Source organism: Hylobates moloch, unplaced genomic scaffold (assembly GCF_009828535.3).
Source record: "Hylobates moloch isolate HMO894 unplaced genomic scaffold, HMol_V3 SCAFFOLD_20, whole genome shotgun sequence".
NCBI classification, from domain to species: domain Eukaryota; kingdom Metazoa; phylum Chordata; class Mammalia; order Primates; family Hylobatidae; genus Hylobates; species Hylobates moloch.
The window spans coordinates 462431-482907 of NW_026652295.1; the positions used below are offsets into that span (position 1 = coordinate 462431).

At 38.4% G+C, this 20477-nt stretch overlaps 2 protein-coding genes across 4 annotated transcripts in view; both read right to left on the reverse strand.

Annotated features, from left to right (window-relative positions):
* Positions 1-20477, reverse strand: part of EXOC2 (exocyst complex component 2) — a 192677-nt gene that overhangs the window by 146148 nt on the left and 26052 nt on the right. The window lies entirely within an intron of this gene.
* Positions 17611-18754, reverse strand: HUS1B (HUS1 checkpoint clamp component B). Its single transcript, XM_032141517.2, has one exon. The coding sequence runs from the start codon at positions 18614-18616 to the stop codon at positions 17780-17782; it is 837 nt and encodes a 278-aa protein (XP_031997408.1). The 5' UTR covers positions 18617-18754; the 3' UTR covers positions 17611-17779.

Sequence of the window (20477 nt, forward strand, 5' to 3'; positions counted from 1 at the left end):
ATTCTGATTAACTATATACTCATAAAAATAAAAACACATTTACATTCCCATAGGTGTACTGAATTTCACTTTACTTTTGTATTTACATAGTATAGCAACTCTTTTTTAATATGCTCAAATCAATGCAATATACTGACATTTCTACAAAACCTAGAATGTAGATACAGGCAGAAGCATGAATTTGCTAACTGTTGTGAGTATAACAGAGGAGGGAAAACTGAAGTTTCTGAGACCAGGCAGACTTGTGTTCAAGTACTGTTGCTCCCATTTACTAAATCTGTTCTAAATCCCCCTCTTCTTGTATGTAAAATAGAGCTAGAAACAGAAAACATTTCATAAGGTTACTGTAAAGAATATATAGGATAATCCTTGGAAAGCCCAGTACCTGGCATACAGGAGGCAAGCAATAAATAACAAAATTTTGCCGGGTGCAGTGGCTCACGCCTGTAATCCCAGCACTTTGGGAGGCCGAGGCGGGTGGATCACAAGGTCAGGAGTCCAAGACGAGCCTGACCAACGTGGTTAAACCCCGTCTTTACTAAAAATACAAAAATTAGCCGGACGTGGTGGTGCAAGCCTGTAATCCCAGTTACTCAGGAGGCTGAGGCAAGAGAACTGCTTGAACCCAGGAGGCGGAGGTTGCAGTGAGCTGAGATTGCGCCACTGCACTCTAGCCTGGGTGACAGAGTGAGACTCTATCTCAAATAATAATAATAATAATAATAATAATAATATTTTACTAATAAACCCTTGAGAACTCAAGTGCTCAGGGCTTCAGATGCCCTAGAAGGTGGGGTGAGACTCACAGCAGAACAGTGAGACTTGCTGGTGACCTGTATCTTTATGGACTAAAATGTTAGACTCCCTGGCCCCTGCCTCCATCCTTCACAGTCAGGAGAACAGAAGTTTAGTCTTTTAAGAAACCAAGCAAGAGCACCAGGACTCAGAGACCCCCAGCAAAGTAGAGGTGTGGGAAACTTGGGGGCAGGCTGACCAGTGATTTCGGGTGAACCTGTGCAGCAAGCCATGGGTCTCCTCAGGCTGCCTCCCTTCTCCTGCCCTTGCCACTGTGAGCAGGTGTGTAAGCCCCTCCTGCCAATCCCACCCTGTCCACACAACTGAAGCATTATTCCCTGCAGAAACTGAAGAGTCCTAGGAAAATAAGACCCAAAGATCCTGACACCTGAGTGTCTTCCCTGCAAAAAGGTAACGGTCACTTGTCCTCCCATCACCTGATGGAGAAGCCACTCACTGTAAACTGCCCACACACAAACTCAATCAAATCAGCTGTTAATAGCCTCACTCTAAGACGTGGGAGGTGTAGAGGCCATGAGTGAAAGCTTCCCCTCTGCCCTCTATGAAGAGTTGCTGGAGATGAATGAGGCTGGTTAACAGGAGCAAAGGGCAAACACATTTCTCTAATGTGCATGGACTTGCAGGAGCATGGTTACCTACCAAACCAGATGATACAGACTCTTGTATCATCCAGATGTTTACAGGTCCAGATGCTTACAGGCCCTTCTTCAAAGGGAAAGGGAGGATAGGCGAAATGTGGCCATTTGGAGGGTAGTAAATAATTTTTAGGGGGAATGAATGGGCCCAATGCTCAGAGGGTAGTTAATAATTTTGAGAATTAAATGGGACCTGAGAACAGACAACGGTCTGGACAAAGCCCATCTGGGCTCCAGGTGCAGTGTTTGATTTTCAGTCTCTGTTTCTATGATATGAGTTTTAATCTTCTCTGATTGATGAAATTTCAGGGAGGAAACTGAAGGCAAATGTGTTCTTCTTCGGTCGGTCTAGCTTCTCCGTAGGTAAGGGAACTGCAGATAAACAGCCTCATCCTGTGCTTCGGAGAGACAGAAGGGGTGCGGGGAGAGCTTGAGGCTGCTTCCTTAGCACAGAATGTCAAAGCACCATATTTTAGGGTATCGTTTTCTGACCCCCAACATTGGACAGCCAAAGGGAATGAAGAAAGATATGTAAGACAGAGATGGAAGAAAGACAAACAAGAAAAAAACACAGAACAAACATATTGCAGGTGTTGTATGGCCTGAATTATGCCCACCCACCTCACTCCACCACAGCCACATTTCATATGTTAAACCTAGCCCCAGTACCCCAAAATGTGGCTGTATTTAGAAAGGGGGCCTTTAAAGAGGTAATAAAGGTGAAACGAGGTCACATGGGTGGGCCCTAATCCAGTATGACTGGTGTCCTTATTAGAAGAATTTGGACAGAGACACACACAGAGGGAAGGACATATGAAGACTCAGGAGAAGACGCTGTCTACAAGCCAAGGAGAGAGGCCTAAAACAGATCATTCCTCATGGCCCCTAAAAGAAACCAACCCCACTGACTCCCTCATCTCAGACTTCTAGCTTCCAAAAGGGTGAGAAAATAAATGTATGTTGTTTAAGCCACTCGGTCTAGCATACTTTAACAGCCCTAGCAAACTAATAACAGCAGGTACAGAAAAAAAAACTTCGAAATCATTCTAAACTTTGATCCCAAATTAATATCGAGAGAATTTTTTTACCCCTAAAAGAACTAGATGCCATGAAAATAAATCAATCCAAGAATAAAAGCTCTTGAAATTTTCAAACAGGTCCAAAGAAACATGACTTATACAGTCCTAATAATGTAGTAACTGACCACTGGTTTAAACAAAATTGAAATAAGGCATAAAAGGCGGACGTGTGTTTGGGGGCAGGCAAGACAGGTAAACCAGGGAGTGACCATCTTTTATCTCACATAATGGGAGGCTCACAGCTAATGTCTAAAACGGACCAGCAAGAAATGGCAGGTTAGAAGAATCTGGAAATGTTGCAGTGGATGGCAGCAGAGAGCGGAATGCATCTGGGTATGTTGTATAATGGAGTATTTGACCTCTGTCCCTGGTTTCTGGGAGAGCGGAATGAGTCTGGGGTATGTTGTATAATGGAGTATTTGACCTCTGTCCCTGGTTTCTGGGAGCAAGAGTCTTAAATCCTTGGTGTTTTCCCGGCAATAGGAGTGTCTTTGTTATTCATGATCCTCTCAAACCACGCCCTAGTATAGGCCAACAAGATGACTCAACAGCAGGACTGGCCATTCCAGAAAGACCATGGGATTAGAGGGTTAGGGTTTTGAGCAAAGCACCAGCAAACCCACCTCCTGTGGAGAGGCGGGGCTGGAGATGAGGTTCAATCCAACACGATTTAATCAATCATGCCTATGTCACTTATTTAATACAAATAAAATGGCAAAACAACAAAAAAGGAAGCCCAGAAAAACATTATCATTCATCCAATAAACCCAATGAGACAACTGAAGGTTACCTTGAGTTCCTCTCCTTCCCTCTGGCACCCCCTGAATCAAATAATCAGTATCTTTTGTCTGAATCAAAAATCAACGATTCCTCTCAATCCTACTGTTTCCTCCTGTTGCTCTCCCACTTAAGACCTTCGTCTTCTCCCCTCAATGCTGCAACAGACGTATAACTGGTAACTCTGCCCCATTTTCTCTCCACTGCAATCCACCCTCAGCAAATGCCAGAGTTAGTTCTCTAAAATATGGAGCTAATCAATATTATCCCTACCTTTAAAATAATCTTCTGTGAAATCCACTGTTTTGTGGTCTGCACAGCCCACAACCTCCTCCACATCCTGTTGAAAGCCTGTCACAGCTAGACCCATCCACATTGCCTACTTCATCTCCACCATTCCTCTCCTCTGACATTCCCCACATGAGCCCATTCTCCTCTTATGAACCTGCCATGTGCTTGTATTCATGTAATTCAACCTCTTTCCACTAAAGAGAAATTTCCAAGTTTATTAAATCTTTACCAATATTTCAAGTCATGCTCAAATGTTATTTTAGTCTCCCTGATCCTTCCTTCTATTAAACTTCTACTACATAATGTTAATATCCACTGTGTTAAGTTTTAGATATTTTGTTTGTTTCTTCTTTGAAAACACATGTTTAATCAATTTTATATCCCCACTCCTCAAGCTGTGGGATCTGACATGATCATGTCAGGACTGAACTGAATTAGAGGACATCTAGCTGGTGTCCGCTGGAGAGCTGCTTGCTTGGTGTGTGGGGAAAACTTCACACACACCTGGTATCAGGAGTGTGTACTGAGTTAGTGGCTGTGTGAACATAGAAAGTAGGAAAAACACTTGGATTTTTTCCTATCTCTTTATAAGCAAATAAGCAGATAACTGAAATGGACCCCAAGATGAACCAGACAGAAGAATTAGTAGATAAGAACTTAAAAAAGTCTATAACAAATGTTATTAAGATATATGTAATCATAATGAATAAACAGATGGCTATTCTAAACAGAGGAATTCAAATTATAAATTTTTTTTTAAAAAGAAATGCAATGCAAATTCTAGAACTGAAAGGTATACTATCTGAAATGAAAAATACACTGATTAGGTTGCACAGTAGGTAGAAGATATTTGAAGAAACAGTGAACATGATTATAGATCAATATAGTTATAGAAATAGATTTATCTAAAGATACATAGTTCTTTAAAGTACTGGAAGAAAAGAAGTCTGAAATTAAAGCTGTAAAAGGCATTTTTCAAGTAAAAAAAAAAAAAGTTCATTGCAAACAAATCTGTATAACAAGAAATGCTGAAAGAAGTTCTTCAATCTGAGGGGGAAGTGATACCACAAAGCAATTTGGTAGGAGAGTTTATAATAATGAAAGGATAAATTCATCAGAAAGACATAACAATCAAAACTGTATACACCTAATACGAGAGTTTCAAAACACATTAAACAAAAACTGATTGACAGGGAGAGATAAATACACAATCATAGTTTGAGGTTTTAATATTCCCTTTCAATATTAATAACTAGATTTTAAAAAACAAACAAAAAACATAGAAGATATGAACAGCACTGTTGGTCATCCTGACCTGACATTTATAAAACTCCTTTTCAGGTGTCCATGGAATGTTCACCAAGATAGACCATATGCTGGGCCATAAAATAAGTCACAGGCAATTCCAAAGACCGAAATTCCAAAGATTACAAAGGAATTAAGTTAGCAATAGAAATACAATATCCAGAAAAGTATCCAAGTATTTGGAAATTAATATACTTCTAAATAACCCAACAATCAAAGTAGAAATTAAGAGGGAAACAAAATATTTTGAAATGAATGATAAGAAACATATATCAAATTTGTGGAATGCCACCAAAGCAGTAACTCAAAATCTTAGAGAAAAAATATTTAAAATTAAGAATCTATGTTTCCACCTTTTAAAAAAAACTAGAAAAATAAGGGCTAAATAAACTCAAAGTAAAGGGGAAGGAGAGCAGGAAAAGGAAGCAGAATGACAGAAATAGGAAAAAAATAAACAGTGGAAGCCAATAACATACATAAAAAGAATTTGAAAAAAATTAAAGCCAAAAGTTCTTCACCAATAATTAATAAATTGATGTTTCAAAAAAAACTCTCTAGAAATGAAACAAAAATTATCAATTTCAGTAATGAAAGAGGGAATAACCATAGACACTAAAGACATTTAAATAGCAATAAAGACAATGAACAGCTTTATAACGATAAATTTTACAACTTAGATGAAATGAATTCCTTGAAAGACAAGTTGCCCAAACTAAACAAGATGAAATAGAAAATCTCAATATCTTCATAAAGATTAAATAAATAAAATTCATTATCAAAACTTTCCTACACAGAAAACTCAAACCTAGATGCCTTCACAGATGGATTCCGTAAAACATTTAAGGAAGAAGAAATATCAAGCCTATATGAATTATTTCAAAAAGCAAAAGAGGAATACATCATGATCAAGTAGGGTTTATTCCAACCAAGCAAGGCCAGTTTTTCAAACATCAATCACTGTGAATTACCATACTAAAAGTAAAGGAAAAACCGTATGTTACCCTAAATAGATGTCAAAGAAGCCTTTGACAAAACTCATGATTAAAAACTATTCATGATTAAAAACTCTCAACAAACTAAGACTAGAGAGCATCTCCTCAATCTAATAAAAGAACTATTTGAGTGGGGAGGATCACCTAACATCCTACTTAATGGTGAAATACAGAATGCTTTCCCCCTTTCGAACAGTAACATAGAAAAGCTATCTCTCTTTCCTTGCCTATTCAACACTGTTCTAGAAGTTCTAGCAGTGCAATAGGGCGAATTAAAGAAATAAAAAGCAGAAAGATGGCAAAGGAAGAAGTAAATATCTATTTGCAGATGACATGATTGCTTATATAGAAAATTCTAAGAAATCTACTAAGCAACTAATAGCACTAATAGTTGAATTTAGCAAAGTCTTAGTATTCATGGTCAATATATAAAAATCAGTTATTTATATATTTTAGTAGGAAATTATTAGTAAATAAAATTTTTTAAATTCATTTTGAAAATACCATTATAAAACCAAATACCTAAAAATACACTTAATAAAAGAAATGTACAAGACTTCTACATTAAAAACTACAATATACTGCAGAGAGAAAATAAAGACCTAAAGAAGTGAAGATCTGTATCATGACCATGGCTCAGAGGACTCGATGTTGTTAAAGTATCAATTCTCCCCAAACTGACTATAAATTCACCCAAGCTTATACAGAGCTATTCTCAAGGTCATTCTAAAATTCCAGTAGACATTCAAAGGATCTAGAAGAGCCAAACCAATTTTAGGAGGAAGAAAAAAGTTGTAACACAGTACATGACTTCAAGAATTATTACAAATTTACAGTAATCAAGACAGTGTTGTTGACATTAGGATAAACTAATGGATGAATGAAATAGACTAGAATCCAGAAACAAACACATATGATTATATGAGTTTTGACAAGGCACCAAAGTAATTCAATGGGAAAAATATTTTAAATGGTGTTGAAAAAACTGGATAGCTATATAGAAAAAAAAAAGAATGTTAACTGCAACCTCACATCACTTACAAAAATTATTTCAATATGGCTCATAAACATAAAAACTAAAATTATAAACTATAAAGAAGATAACATAGGAGATTATCTCCATTACCTGGGTGTAGGTAAATACTTGTGTTCAATATGACAAACACAAGTACAATGAAAAATACTAAATTTTCTGACTTCATCCAAATTAAAATCTTCTGCTTATCAAGAGAAAATAAACAGGCAACTACTGCCTGGAAGGAAATATTCACAATAGATACAAATGACAAATGACTTTATATAAACAACATATAAAGAACTTTTGCAATTTGATAACAAAGGAAGCAGCTCATTTTTTTTTTTTTGAGCAAAAGATTTGAGGAGACTCTTCATAAAGGCAGATACATGAACTCAGTTTTTAATATGGTATGTGACAAAGAGGCGTACTGGTAGATTTATGTGTGTGTGCAAGTGTGTATTTTCTAGCTTTGTACACTGAGAGAGGCTAGAAGCAATAATACAACAGTAGCGATGAGCATATCTAACTCCCAAATACCATTTTTCAATGAAAGGAACCAGTGACCTAGGAGAAATGGCTGACTGCAGGGCTGAGGCAGGGCAAGGACAAGATAAGCCTGAAAGATTCTGCTGTGCCAGTAAGGAAGTGTATGTCAAAAGGCCACAGAGCCAGACTGAAGCAGTGCCCACCATCCAAACCAGACAATCTGGGCACCAAAAATTAGTATTTTCTTGACCTTGACATTTTCAAAGAGTCCAGGTTATTTTATGGAATGCCTATCAATTTGGCTTTGTCTGATCATCCCTGTTGATCTGATTTGGGTTACGTATTTTTCACAGGGACTTCACAGATCCTTCTCAGTGACTCATATCAAGAAAGGCTCCTCATGTTTGTCTGTTTTAACTTTGGATTAGACAGTATGGTACCAATATTTTACTTCCTGATTTTGGTAACTGTACTATAAGAGAATGTCCTTATTCTTAATAACTACATACTGAAGTATTTAGGAGTCAAGGAATGATGCCTCATCCCACTTTCAAATGGTTCACAAAAACATATGCAGACAGATGGACAGAATGATACAGAAACTGGGGAAAAAGGAAACAACTGGTGGGCGTGGTTAAAAGGCTTACTGGAGTCACTATTCACCAAAATGAAGGAAGGAAGGGGTTTATAGGAGTTACTTTTACTATTCTGGAAAGTTTTCTATAAGTCTAAAGTTATAGCAAAATAAAAAGTTATCAAATATAATGCTTTGGTAATATTTTGAAATTAAACACAAACACATCTCATTAACATTAGCCTGCTAAGCTAAACAACATATTAGGCTCAGTGTTCCTGAAAATTGAAAGATAAATATTTATTTTCACATTTAACATCAGCAAAATGCACAAATACGCAATGAATAAACTGATACTACATAAACATACTAGGTAATTTAATAGTTACGTTTATATAAAATTATGTTTTAGAATTATTATTTTACTGGAATACACTATTGCTACTTCTTTAAACATGCTTCTAAACGCAGACAAAAGTGTGGAAAGCTTGTTTTGCCAATGTGCTAGAAAACTATTATAAATTGATAAACATGAGATTGAGTATGGTAACATATTAATAAAAAATTATAGGACAGCAAAGGCATATTTCAACACAAAGTTCTTTAACAACTGCTTCAATAAACAGACATCATGTTGCTCCAAAGACACCAAACCACTGCAGGGGAAGCAAATATTAAGAAAAATGTGGATAATTAACCCACCGCATTAATTAATGCTTACAAACCAATTTGTGAGAGGAAAATACTTTCTTCAATTGGCCTGGAAAATTAGGCTGCCACTGAGTGGTGATTCAATTATTTTCTTGACACTATTAAGGTATGTCCTCAGTATTACAGCACAAATTAAATAAGCATGTGGTTAAAAGTGAGTACTTTCAGATTCTGGTCTAGATCACATAAAGAACCATATTTTTAAGTAGAAATACACTGCTCTCCTTGTTTCCAGAAAAACAGTAGTATTAAAACTTAATAAAAATAATTACCATTGACATTAATGTTACTGAAAAGATGAGTAGTAGAAATATCAGACTGTCAGAGATCCTTAGTGGCTCTGATTATCAGCAGGGGTGGTATTTCACAGAATCAGAGCCAAAGGAAACCTGACCCAACTGGTATCTAGTCTCTTCACCTGAAGACACTGTAACCTAGAGATGCTGTGTCTTTTTCAAGAGCACACACCTGACGAGTTGTCAAACAGACCAGATCCTTGGCGTCCTGATTTGTAAGAGTCTAGTATCCTCTTCCTTCTATACCACTATATGTCCTATGAGGTCATTTGTGAATGTGACCGCTCACACTCTAAGAACCTTCATTGTGTCTCCAGTGACTGGGGCTCTGGCTCACTCTGGTGTGAAACATAACTGCAATTAGAATACCTCTGGTCTCAAAGAAAGCAAAACTAAAAAATTAGGACAGGGCAATTCCAGTTTACTCCCACTATTTCAAATCCATTTTGAGGTCATTTACACAGGGCTCTTAATCTTAACTATGTTACCCTCAAAATTTGTCCAACTAAAAGTAATGTCTGGTAATAAAAGGTAATGTCTGGGCCACCATGGAGAGTCATGAATCAAAAAGTCTGATCTATTTTCTTATTTATGACTGAAGAGTACAGGTAGGTGTCTTCCAGACGCACAAAGCAGACAACTGAAAAGCCAACATGCATTACACTGGTTCATTTGCAACAATCCTATTTCCTTACTATGAAGAATTACCTACATATATCCAAACCAGAACAGACCATTAGGCCAGGAAGACCTGTCATTTAATTTACAAATATAAATACCTGCTTTTCACACTGCAGTATCCGTAGCACATACAACAGTGCCTGCGACATAATATACACTCAGTAATTTGTGAATGAACTATAGGAAGAGATGTCTCTTCTCAACCTGCCTTCAGTTAAAAACATACTACAAGGTAGTATGTTCTTATGTTTGTTGATATGTTCTTATCAATAAGTAATGCTCTTATGTTTAAAATCACAAATAAAAGAAATAATTCCTTATTACTCTCAGGAAAGAGTCTAAGGCTTTAAGGAAACAGGATTCAGTTTCTGAACATTTTCAGTTTGACAATCCATGCCAGACTCCCTTGAGTTTAAAGGAATGCTCTAGTCTACAGTTGTCATTGTCTACAAATTTTCCTCACAAATATTCCAATTGTCATAAAACAATGACATAAAAAATGGGTCATAAGGTCTTATATAAATACACTAAACGGAGGTCAACAAAAGTCTGACTTTGCCTGTCATAAACCTCATTTGTTTAACTAAAGCAATATACAGTCTTTTAACTTCATAGTCATTTAAGACAATTAAGAAAGCACTAAGGAATAAAGTGAATAAGACTATCCTAATAGCACATACCACAAACTTTTAAAAACTCTTTTCTTTTTTTTTTTGAGTCACGGTATCGCTCTGTCAACTGGGCCGGAGAGCAGTAGCGTGACCACGGCTCACTGCAGCCTCGAACTCCTGGGCTCAAGCAATCCTTCCACCTCAGCCTTACAAGTAGCTGGGACCACATGCATGCACCACCATGCCTGCCTAATTTTTGTATTTTTTTTTAATAGAGACAGGGTCTTGCTCTGTTGCCCAGGCTGGTCTTAGGCTCAAGCAATCTGCCTGCTTCAGCCTCCCAACGTGTTGGGATTACAGGTGTGAGCCACTGCACTGGGCCCTAATTCTTTTCTTTTTAAGAGACGGAGCCTCATTGTGTTTCCCATGCTGGAGGGCCGTGGAAATTCACAGGTGCAATCAGGGTGCATTACTGCCTCCAACTTCTGGCTTCCAGTGATCCTCCTTCCTCAGCCTCCAGAGTAGCTGGAATGACAGGCCCGCACCACTGTGCCCGGCCACAAACTAATTTTATCTTTGGAAAGCAGAGGGATAAAGAGGTATAACAGCTATTATTACTCATGTAAGGAAAGTTAATACAGATAAGAATCAGGAACCTTTATTAGGTTAGACTCTGGCATAAGAAAACTAGTAATATACAAAGTGCTAAATAATGCAAATGGGAAAATAATAAACGTTGGGAGAATGGGAGTACTTACCAGGAACTTCACATATATACACAGGTATACAAGATGGGCTACAAATTATAACATACTGGCTCCTAGCCTAATAACCACACTACACACTTATGTACTATCCATTACCAAAGAGAGTTACTGGTTTGCTTAAAAAAAAAATCATAATTCTGATGTGTTTCCAGACTCATGTTAATTCACCAAGTATTTCTCAAATGCCTGGACCCGAATGGGGATAACCAGAACTAGGAGGGTCCTTATGGAAATTAACCAGGGAAAGAGACACTTGTCTGATTTCTTTTGATAATGGCAACCTATTCACTGAATAAATATACACTCAAGAGTAGTTTCTTTTTAGCAGTAAAATGTTTAAAAAGTACAAGTCTGTCATATGAATAAGCCAGTTTAGCTTTCAGCAAATGGCATCTAGTGGGACAATAAATTCTGGATATAAGAAAGCACTTTAATACATTTTCCAATGATTTATTTTCTACAGATACAGTGAAACATAAAAGGCAGAGTGTTTTCTTGCTTTTCTCAGTAGTCTCCCTATGAGAAACAATGGAAGATGCTTAAATAATTTGTAAACTTGAGACTTTGACTTTTTATAATGTAAGACTTTATTTTCATTGAATTATCATTTTGTGTGGCAAATAAATTCCTTCCTGCCTCTAAGAGCAAAGGACATCTTTAAACAAGGACAAAATGACAATGCCCTTCCAAAAGGTTTGAGATTTTTTAAATTTAAATTCTATCCTTACAGATTAAGTAAAACATTCATATGGTACTCTAGATTTATTGTAATGAACAAAAGTATATCCAAGCTGTAAGTCTACTGAAACATTTACGAACAGTCTGGGGACTGGGTTCTAAACTGAGTTCTGGCATTAGGAAATAAAAACGCTCGTTGACTTTTACGCACTGTGAAACTTTTCTTATCTATAAACAAGACAACTGGATGAGATCAGCTCTGAGGCATCTCTGAGCTCTTGTTCCTATGAGAGTCCTTTACAAAGCTTTTAAATTCAGCCAACTAATGCATGACTATAGAAACAGGCACTCTCTAGTTTTTCACAATTAAACTAAAAACTGTAATAATAGCTTGCTATTCATTTTTAAATTTCTGTATTGTAAAATGTTTTTACTGTATAATTATACAATATTAGTTAAAACATTATATTTAGATGGTCTACTGATGTTTAATATTATAGGCAACATATCTCTGCAGATTAGGGAATAATCTAAGTAGAAGAATAAATTATCTTTTCCGTTTTCAAAAGCTACATTACAAAACTAGGCTATAAAACTTTTGATAGATACTCCTTGTTAATGAATTACTAAAAGTAAACCATAATAATTCATCAAAGATTAAACTGTAAAATTATTTATGTTCTAAAACAAACCATTAGATTTTTCATTTCTGTTGGTTTTATTAAGTATATAAAGACAAAGCAACAGAACTAGAGATAGACAACTGGAGGAAAGAAGAAGAGGAGAGGGTATGAAACTAGTAAAAAATATTTTTTATTATAGCTTGAAAATTTTCATTTAATTTTTCTAAAAAGGGAAAAAATTTGGAAGAGATGCCTGAAACAAACATAAGGAATTCTGTTATATCAAAATCAAAACCCGCAGATCTTGTAACTTCCTCAGTGTAGTAAGGCATGTGTTCTCTCTTTTTTTTTTTTTTTTTGAGACAGAGTCTCACTCTGTTGCCCAGGCTGGAGCGCTGTGGCGCGATCTCGACTCACTGCAAGCTCTGCCTCCCGGGTTCATGCCATTCTCCTTCCTCAGCCTCCCAAATAGCTGAGACTACAGGCGCATGCCACCACACCTGTCTAATTTTTTTTGTATTTTTAGTAGAGACGGGGTTTCACTATGATAGCCAGGATGGTCTCAATCTCCTGACCTCGTCATCCTCCTGCCTCGGCCTCCCAAAGTGCTGGGATTACAGGCGTGAGCCACGGCGCCCAGCTGTGTTCTCCATTTTTATCTTGCATTTAAAGTCTGCAAAAGGCCAGGCACAGTGGCTGATGCCTGTAATCCCAACACTTTGGGAGGCTGAGGCACGCAGATAACTTGAGGTCAGGAGTTTGAGACCAGCCTGGCCAACATGGTGAAACCCCATCTCTAATAAAAATACAAAAATTATCTGGGTGTGATGGTGGGCACCTGTAATCCCAGCTACTCGGGAAGCTGAGGCATCAGAATCACTTGAACCCAGGAGGCTGAGGTTAGGGTAAGCCAAGATTGTGCCACTGCACTCCAGCCTGGGCAGCAAAGCAAGACTCCTTCTCAGAAAAATAAATAAATAAATAAATATAAAAATAAAAATAAAAAAATAAAAAATAAAGTCTACAGAAGTGCTCATGAGGGTAGAAGATTTCTTAAATGAACCAAAAAATGGCTTGATTAAAAATCTTCACAGGCTGGGCACGGTGGCTCACACCTGTAATCCCAGCACTTTGGGAGGCTGAGGCGGGCAGATCACAAGGTCAGGAGTTCAAGACCAGCCTGATGAACATGGTGAAACCCCATGTCTACCAAAAATACAAAAATTAGCCGGGCGCGGTGGTGTGTGCCTGTAATCCCAGCTACTCAGGAGGCTGAGGCAGGAGAATTGCTTGAACTCAGGAGGCGGAGGTTGCAGTGAGCCGAGATTATACCCCTGTACTCTGGCCTGGGCTAGAGAGTGAGATTCCATCTCAAAACAAAACAAAACAAAACAAACAAACAAAAAAAAACAACAACAACAACAACAAAAAAAAAACTTCACAAACAGCTCTGAAAATACTCACCAAACAAAATGTTCACAATTTTTGTATGTAACTCAGAAGATATAAACTAAATAGTTTCAAAGAGCATACACTATACCTCCAAAGTGGTTATTAATAATTTTTAAAGACTACTTCAGAAATACTTTTGAAAACAACTGTTTAAACTTCCCATGTTATAACTCTAATAGCATTAAATCAGAATCTAGCCCAATGGAAAGAGATCTTAATAAGCCAGAGGGTTCAAGTGACTTGCCTGGGTCCAATGTTTGTGTGTTCTTTCCATACCACCACAGGTGGAATTTAGAAATCATCAAAACAAAATAAATTAACAAGTTTAAGTGTTTTATCACCAAATCTAGTAGGAAACTTTTCATTACTGATAAAAATGTAGTCATAGGAATTTACTAACTATGCAAATATAAAGGTTGCCAAGCTAATGCTTATCTTACTGCATAAGCCACCAAAAAAACTAAACTAAAATTTAATATAGAAGAATATAAGCTACTCCTCTCCCTGAGACTGTTCATCACTATACCATCCTTTTACAACCTCTCTTCCTTTTTCTCAAAACAATGAAACATTAAGAATTATTTTCTAAGTAAAGTACTGGAATACTGGTGGGGCTGGGGGTGGGGAAGGGAAGAGGATGAATGGAAACCTGATTTATCCAAAAATTACCCTTAAAGCAACATTTTGGTTAACATGAACTTGACAACAGTTTACCTCCTTTTATTGTGCTTCACTTTACTGTATTACTCAGATACTGCACTTTTTACAAATTGAAGGTTTGTGGCAACCCTGCATCAAGCAAGCCTATCAGTGCCATTCTTCTAAAAGCATGTGCTCACTCCATGTCTCTGTGTCACATTTTGGTAATTCTTGCATTATCTCAAACTTATTCATTATCATTATATCTGTCATGATGATCTGTGATGAGTGTTCTTTGATATTACTATTGTAACTGTTCTGGGGCACCACAAACCATGCTCAAATGAGACAGGGAACTTAACTGATAAATGTGTGTGACTGCTCCACCAACCAGCATTCTCTCTCCCTCTCCTCAAGCCTCTCTATTCCCTGAGATATAACAATATTGAAAGTAGGCCAATTCATAATCCTACAATGGCCTCTAAGTGCTCAAGTGAAAGTAAGAGTTTCAAGTCTCTCACTTTAAATCAAAAGCTAGAAATAAACTTAGTAAGGAAGCCATGTCTAATGACCTGACAGCCTAAAGCCAGGACTTCTTGTGGCAAACAATTAGCCAAGCTGTGAAAAATTATTGATAGAAATTAAAAGTGCTACTCCAGTGAACACATGAATGATAAACTAAAACAGCCTTATTGCTGATATGAAGAAAGTATGAGTGATCTAGATTGAAGATAAACCAGCCACAACATTCCCTTAAGTCAAAACCTAACCCAGTGTAAAGCCCTAACTCTCTTCAATGCTATGAAGGCTTAGAGAAGTGAGGAAGCTGCAGAAGAAAAGGCTGTAGATAGAGGATGGTTCATAAGGTTTACAGAAAGAAGCTATTTCCAGAACATAAAAATGCAAGGTGAAGCAGCGAGTACTTATGCAGAAGCTGCAGCAAGTTATCCAGAAGATCTAGCTATTATAAGATAACTGGTGAAGGTGCCTACACTCAACAACATATTTTCAATGATGACAAACAGCCTTCAATTGAAGAAGATGCCATCTAGGACTTTCATAGCTAGAGAGGAGAAGTCAATACCTGGCTTCAAAGCTTCAAGGACAGGCTGACTCTCTTGTAAGGGGCCAATGTAGCTGGTGATTTTCAGTTGAAGCCAATGCTCACTTACCATTCTGAAAATCCCAGGGCCCTTAAGAATTATGATAAATCTACTCTGCCTGTGTTCTATCAATAGAACAACAGAGCCTAGATGACAGCACATCTGTTTACAGCATCTGGTTTAGTGAATAATTTAGGCCCACTGTTGAAACCTAATCCTCAGAAAAAAAGATTTCTTTCAGAATATTACTGCTCATTGGCAATGCACCTGGTCACTCAAGAGTTCTGGTGGAGATACAAAAGGAGATGAATGTTTTCATGACTGCTAACACAATATCCATTCCACAGTCCATGGATCAAGGAGTAATTTCATCTTGCAAGTCTTATTATTTCAGAAATAAATTTTGTACGTTTATAGCTGCCATGGATACTGATTCTCTAATGGATCCTGGCAAAGTGAATGGAAAATGTTCTGGAAAGGATTCATCATTCTAGATGGCAGTAAGAACATTGATGATTCATGGGAAGAGGTCAAAATATCAACATTAACAGGAATAAAAAAGAAGTTGATTCCAACCAACACGGATGACTTTAAGGAGTTCAAGACTTTGGTGGAGGATGTCACCACAAGTGTGGTGGAAACGGCAGGAGAACTAGAATTAGAAGTGGAGGCTGGGCATGGTGGTTCATGCCTGTAATCCCAGCATTATGGAAGGCCAAGGCGGGAGGATTGCTTGAGGACAGAAGTTCAAAATCAGCCTGGTCAACATAGTGAGACTCCCTCTTTACAAAAGAAAAATTAAAAAGTTAGCTGGGCATGGTGGCATGCGCCTGTAGTCCCAGCTACGGGAGAGGCTGTGGCAGGAGGATCGTTTGAACTCAGAAGTTTGAAGCTGCAGTGAGCCATGATTGTGCCACTGCATTCCAGCCTGGGTGAGAAAGTAAGACCCTGTCTCAAAAAAAAAAAAAAAAAAAAAAAAAAAAGTACAGCCTTAAGGAATTGCTACACTCTTGAGATAAAACAAACAGATGAAGAGTTGCTTCTTATAGATAAGCAAAGAAAGTGACTTTTTTGAGATGGAATCTACTCCTGGTGAAGATGCCGTGAATACTGTTGAAATAACAACAAAAGATTTAGTACGGTCTATAAACTTGGTTGATAAACCAGTGGCAGGGTTTGAGAGGACTGACTGTTTTGAAAGAAGTTCTACTGTGGATAAAATACCCAAAGCATCCCATGCTAAAGAGAAATCTTTCATGAAAGTCAATCGATCCAGCAAGTTAACTACTTTATTTTAAGAAATTGCCACAGGTACCTGAGCCTTCAACCACCACCACTGGAATCGGTCAGCAGCTATCAAGAGGGAGGTAAAGACCTCCCACCAGCAAAGATTATGACTTGCTGAGGGCTCAGATGATGAGCAGCATTTTTTACCAATGAAGTATTTTAAAATTAAGATGTATACATTTTTTAGACATAGTACTATTGTACTCTCAACAGACTACACTATAATGCAAACATAACTTTTATATGTACTGAAAATCCAAGAAACTCATCTGTCTTTATTGCAATATTTGTTTTTTGCAGTGGTCTGGAACCAAACTTGGAATATCTGAGATATGCTTATATTTCCTTGATTCCTAATGTGAATATGATACACGTAAAAAATGAACCTAATAAGCAATTCAAACTATGTAGATAATAAATCTAAAAACCATGTACACTGATATATTCTTTGATATATCCTATGACAAAACATGGCTTAACAAAGAATATGTAATGCACACACATGCTAAATACCTTTTACCTTGCAGATATATTTAGCTCTCTACATAAGAAATGCCCTCGGAAAACACTTATACATATTTTAAAAGGAGAACTTTCCCGCTTTACACAGCAGCATTTTATAATAAAATACTGATGCAATTGTTTCAGCATTCAAAAATACTTATTTCATTACAACCCTGTTTTCCCCTCCCACCCGAAAAAAAGAGTTGAAGAATAACTTTCTTGATAGAATCTTAAGCAGGAAAAAAAAACTGACAAACCCAATGAACAAAACATAAACTACCCAACTGTTTTACCAATGCTTTAATATAAATTTTGCAAAGGAGGAAGGGCTCAACAAAATATACGCCCTGCATAAGTCAGGGAAGGTGCAAACTTTCAACCCAATTAACTCAGGGTCTGTTTTAGTTTTGAAAAGATAAGCTTAAAAAAAAAAAAACCTAAGCTGGCTGAATTTTTACAAGGCAGGAATGAAATACTGAAGAGAGACATCTTCTTGAACCAAAACAAGCTGAAGAAGAGTATTGTCCCAAATATTGCATAGGGCCGTCGTAGGATGTATTTGCTGTCCCTCCAAAAACTGCAGAAGCCTCCGATTATCTACCCGCACTTGCACCATGCTCTCCAGGTCTCTGTTTTGAGGCACACCCACAGCCGACTTGGGAGGGTTTCCAAGATTTTTAAAATAACTTTGAATGGACACCACCTCCGTCTCCATACTCAGGGTCATCCTGCCACTGAGGTTTGCTTCCACCAGCACGTGATCGCCCACGTTCGCCATCCTCTCCACGATGCTCCTCAGCGTCCTCCAGCGCGGCAGATAGATGCTCACGTCGGAGGCGCGCAGGCTGGGCGGCAGGCAGTCTCGCCACACTCTTCTGGGAAGCACCCGCACGGGCAGATCGTGCACCACGCTGCGAGCGCGGCCCAAGGAGGAGGCCAGCTCCACCGCCACCGTGAGGCAGGGGCGGCGCTTGTGGGTCAGCTGTAGCTTCAGCGAGGACGCGCCCGCTGCGCTTCTCGCCGCCCGGGACAGGTGCTCCGCTGTCAGCTCCAGGTGGATCTCATTGAGATCTTCAGCGACACCTTCCATGCGAAACTGCTGGAAGGTCCCCTGCCGCACCTCGCACCACAACCTGGCCTCGCGGAGGCCGCCGGAGCCCCCGGGGCCGAAGCATAGGCTGTCAGGGCACACGCGGAGCACGCAGACCTTCGCTAGCCTCGCGACGGTGCCGCTGACGTGGATGAACAGCTCTAGACAGCCTTTGTCAGTGATCTTGGCGCGAAACTTCATGATGCCACGGCGAAGGCAGTTCGGGGCCCTCTGAGGGGAATGCCGCGTGCCACAAGCCCTTCCGGTCCGCTGGGGTCCTCCCCGCCCTCCCTCCGGCCCCCACCTGGGCAGGCACTCGGGTTCCGGGTTCCGGGTTCTGTTCTGAGTTCCGCAGCCCTAGGCCTGGAGCCATGGAACGGCCTCCCAACGCCCGTTCTCACCTTCCCTCCAGCCCTCTCACAAAATGCTTCCGTTTCCACTCTGGTTATAAGAAGAGTAGGCATTCCACTGCTGAAACGTCTTAGTATTCTAAACACTATGAAGACAAAATCATCCCTCAGATAAATAACCACTTTTAATCTCTTTGGTGTATATACACTGATACCATCTTCATCAATCGGCATATAAGAAGATATAGTTCCATGTGTCTTATGAAATCATAGCATACTAGGCATACATTTTACAACCTCATCTTTATGCTTAAATATGTAACAGGTACTTTTCCATGTTGGTGAAACAAATCTACATCATCTTCATGGCTGCTCACTTTTCCAGTGTAGAGTTATAACACAAGTGACATTTGGATGATTTTCAATTTTTTGCTATTATGAACACAATGAATATTTTTGTACAAAATAGTTTTGCCCATTTACCCAGCTATTTCCTTGTGCTAAATTCAGAAGTGAAGTGCTGGTCAATGAATACACTTTTAAAATCCTAATAAATATTCTCAAACTGGCCTGCAGAAAGCTGCATGAACACTCTAGCCCACCAGCAACACTGGGTATTAGCAACCTGTTTTATCTGTAGCACTCTGGCAGGCAAAAAAAAAAATTCAACTTGCACTGTGTGTGAATTCCATCTTATGGCCTTTGCATCTTTTTACTGAGTTTATTTTTCTTGATTTTAAGATATCTAGCAAGAACATTAACCCTCTGTCCATTACATGTACTTAAATATCTTCCCCAGTTTATCATGTGACTTTTCACACTGTTTTTGGTACTCTTTGCCCTTGGGAAATATTGAATCTTTTCATGTCAAACCTATTGACCTTTTCTCTACTACTTCTAGGGTCATGCTTTCAAAGTCCTGTTTCTGGTACTTTAATGTTATCTTTTTTTGTATGACTTAGTTGTTTGACTCAGTTGAAATCTTTTTTGGAGTACCGAATACCTGGCTGATACACATAATTCACTAAACAATCCACTTCTCCACTAACCTGAAATGTCAATTTTATTTTAGACAAAAATTCTCATTTTTGCCTGAATGTTTCCTCGCCCTCTCTATATTTTCTCCCACTGCCCTATCTTGTGGTACCAGTGATTTAATTTCTCTATTATATTTCAATATCAAATAGGACAATCTTTCAGAACTTCTCTCATTCTCTCACAGATATTGCTCCAGATGAATTCTAAACTATTTTATCAGAGTCTAAAAATAATCTTCCTGGAATTTTGATGGGAATTATCACCATCCTGACATAGTACATACTTACACTTCTTTGTTTGCCGTCTAGCTCTAACCACAATGATGTAAGTTAGAGGAGTTCTTATCTGTTCCATACACTGCTGTACACCCGGCATTTAGAACAGTACTTGCCATGCAACTGGTGTTCAACACAAATTTTTAAATGAATGTATGAAATGTATACATTTCAAGATAATTTCAGGATATTTAAAAAATATATATATATATTTTTTTGAGACGAAGTCTCACTTTTGTCGCCCAGGCTAGAGTGCAATGGTGTGATCTCAGCTCACTGCAACCTCTGCCTCTCGGGTTCAAGCGACTCTCTTGCCTCAGCCTCCCGAGTAGCTGGGATTACAGGCACCTGCCACCACGCCCGGCTAATTTTTGTATTTTTAGTAAAGAAGGTTTCACC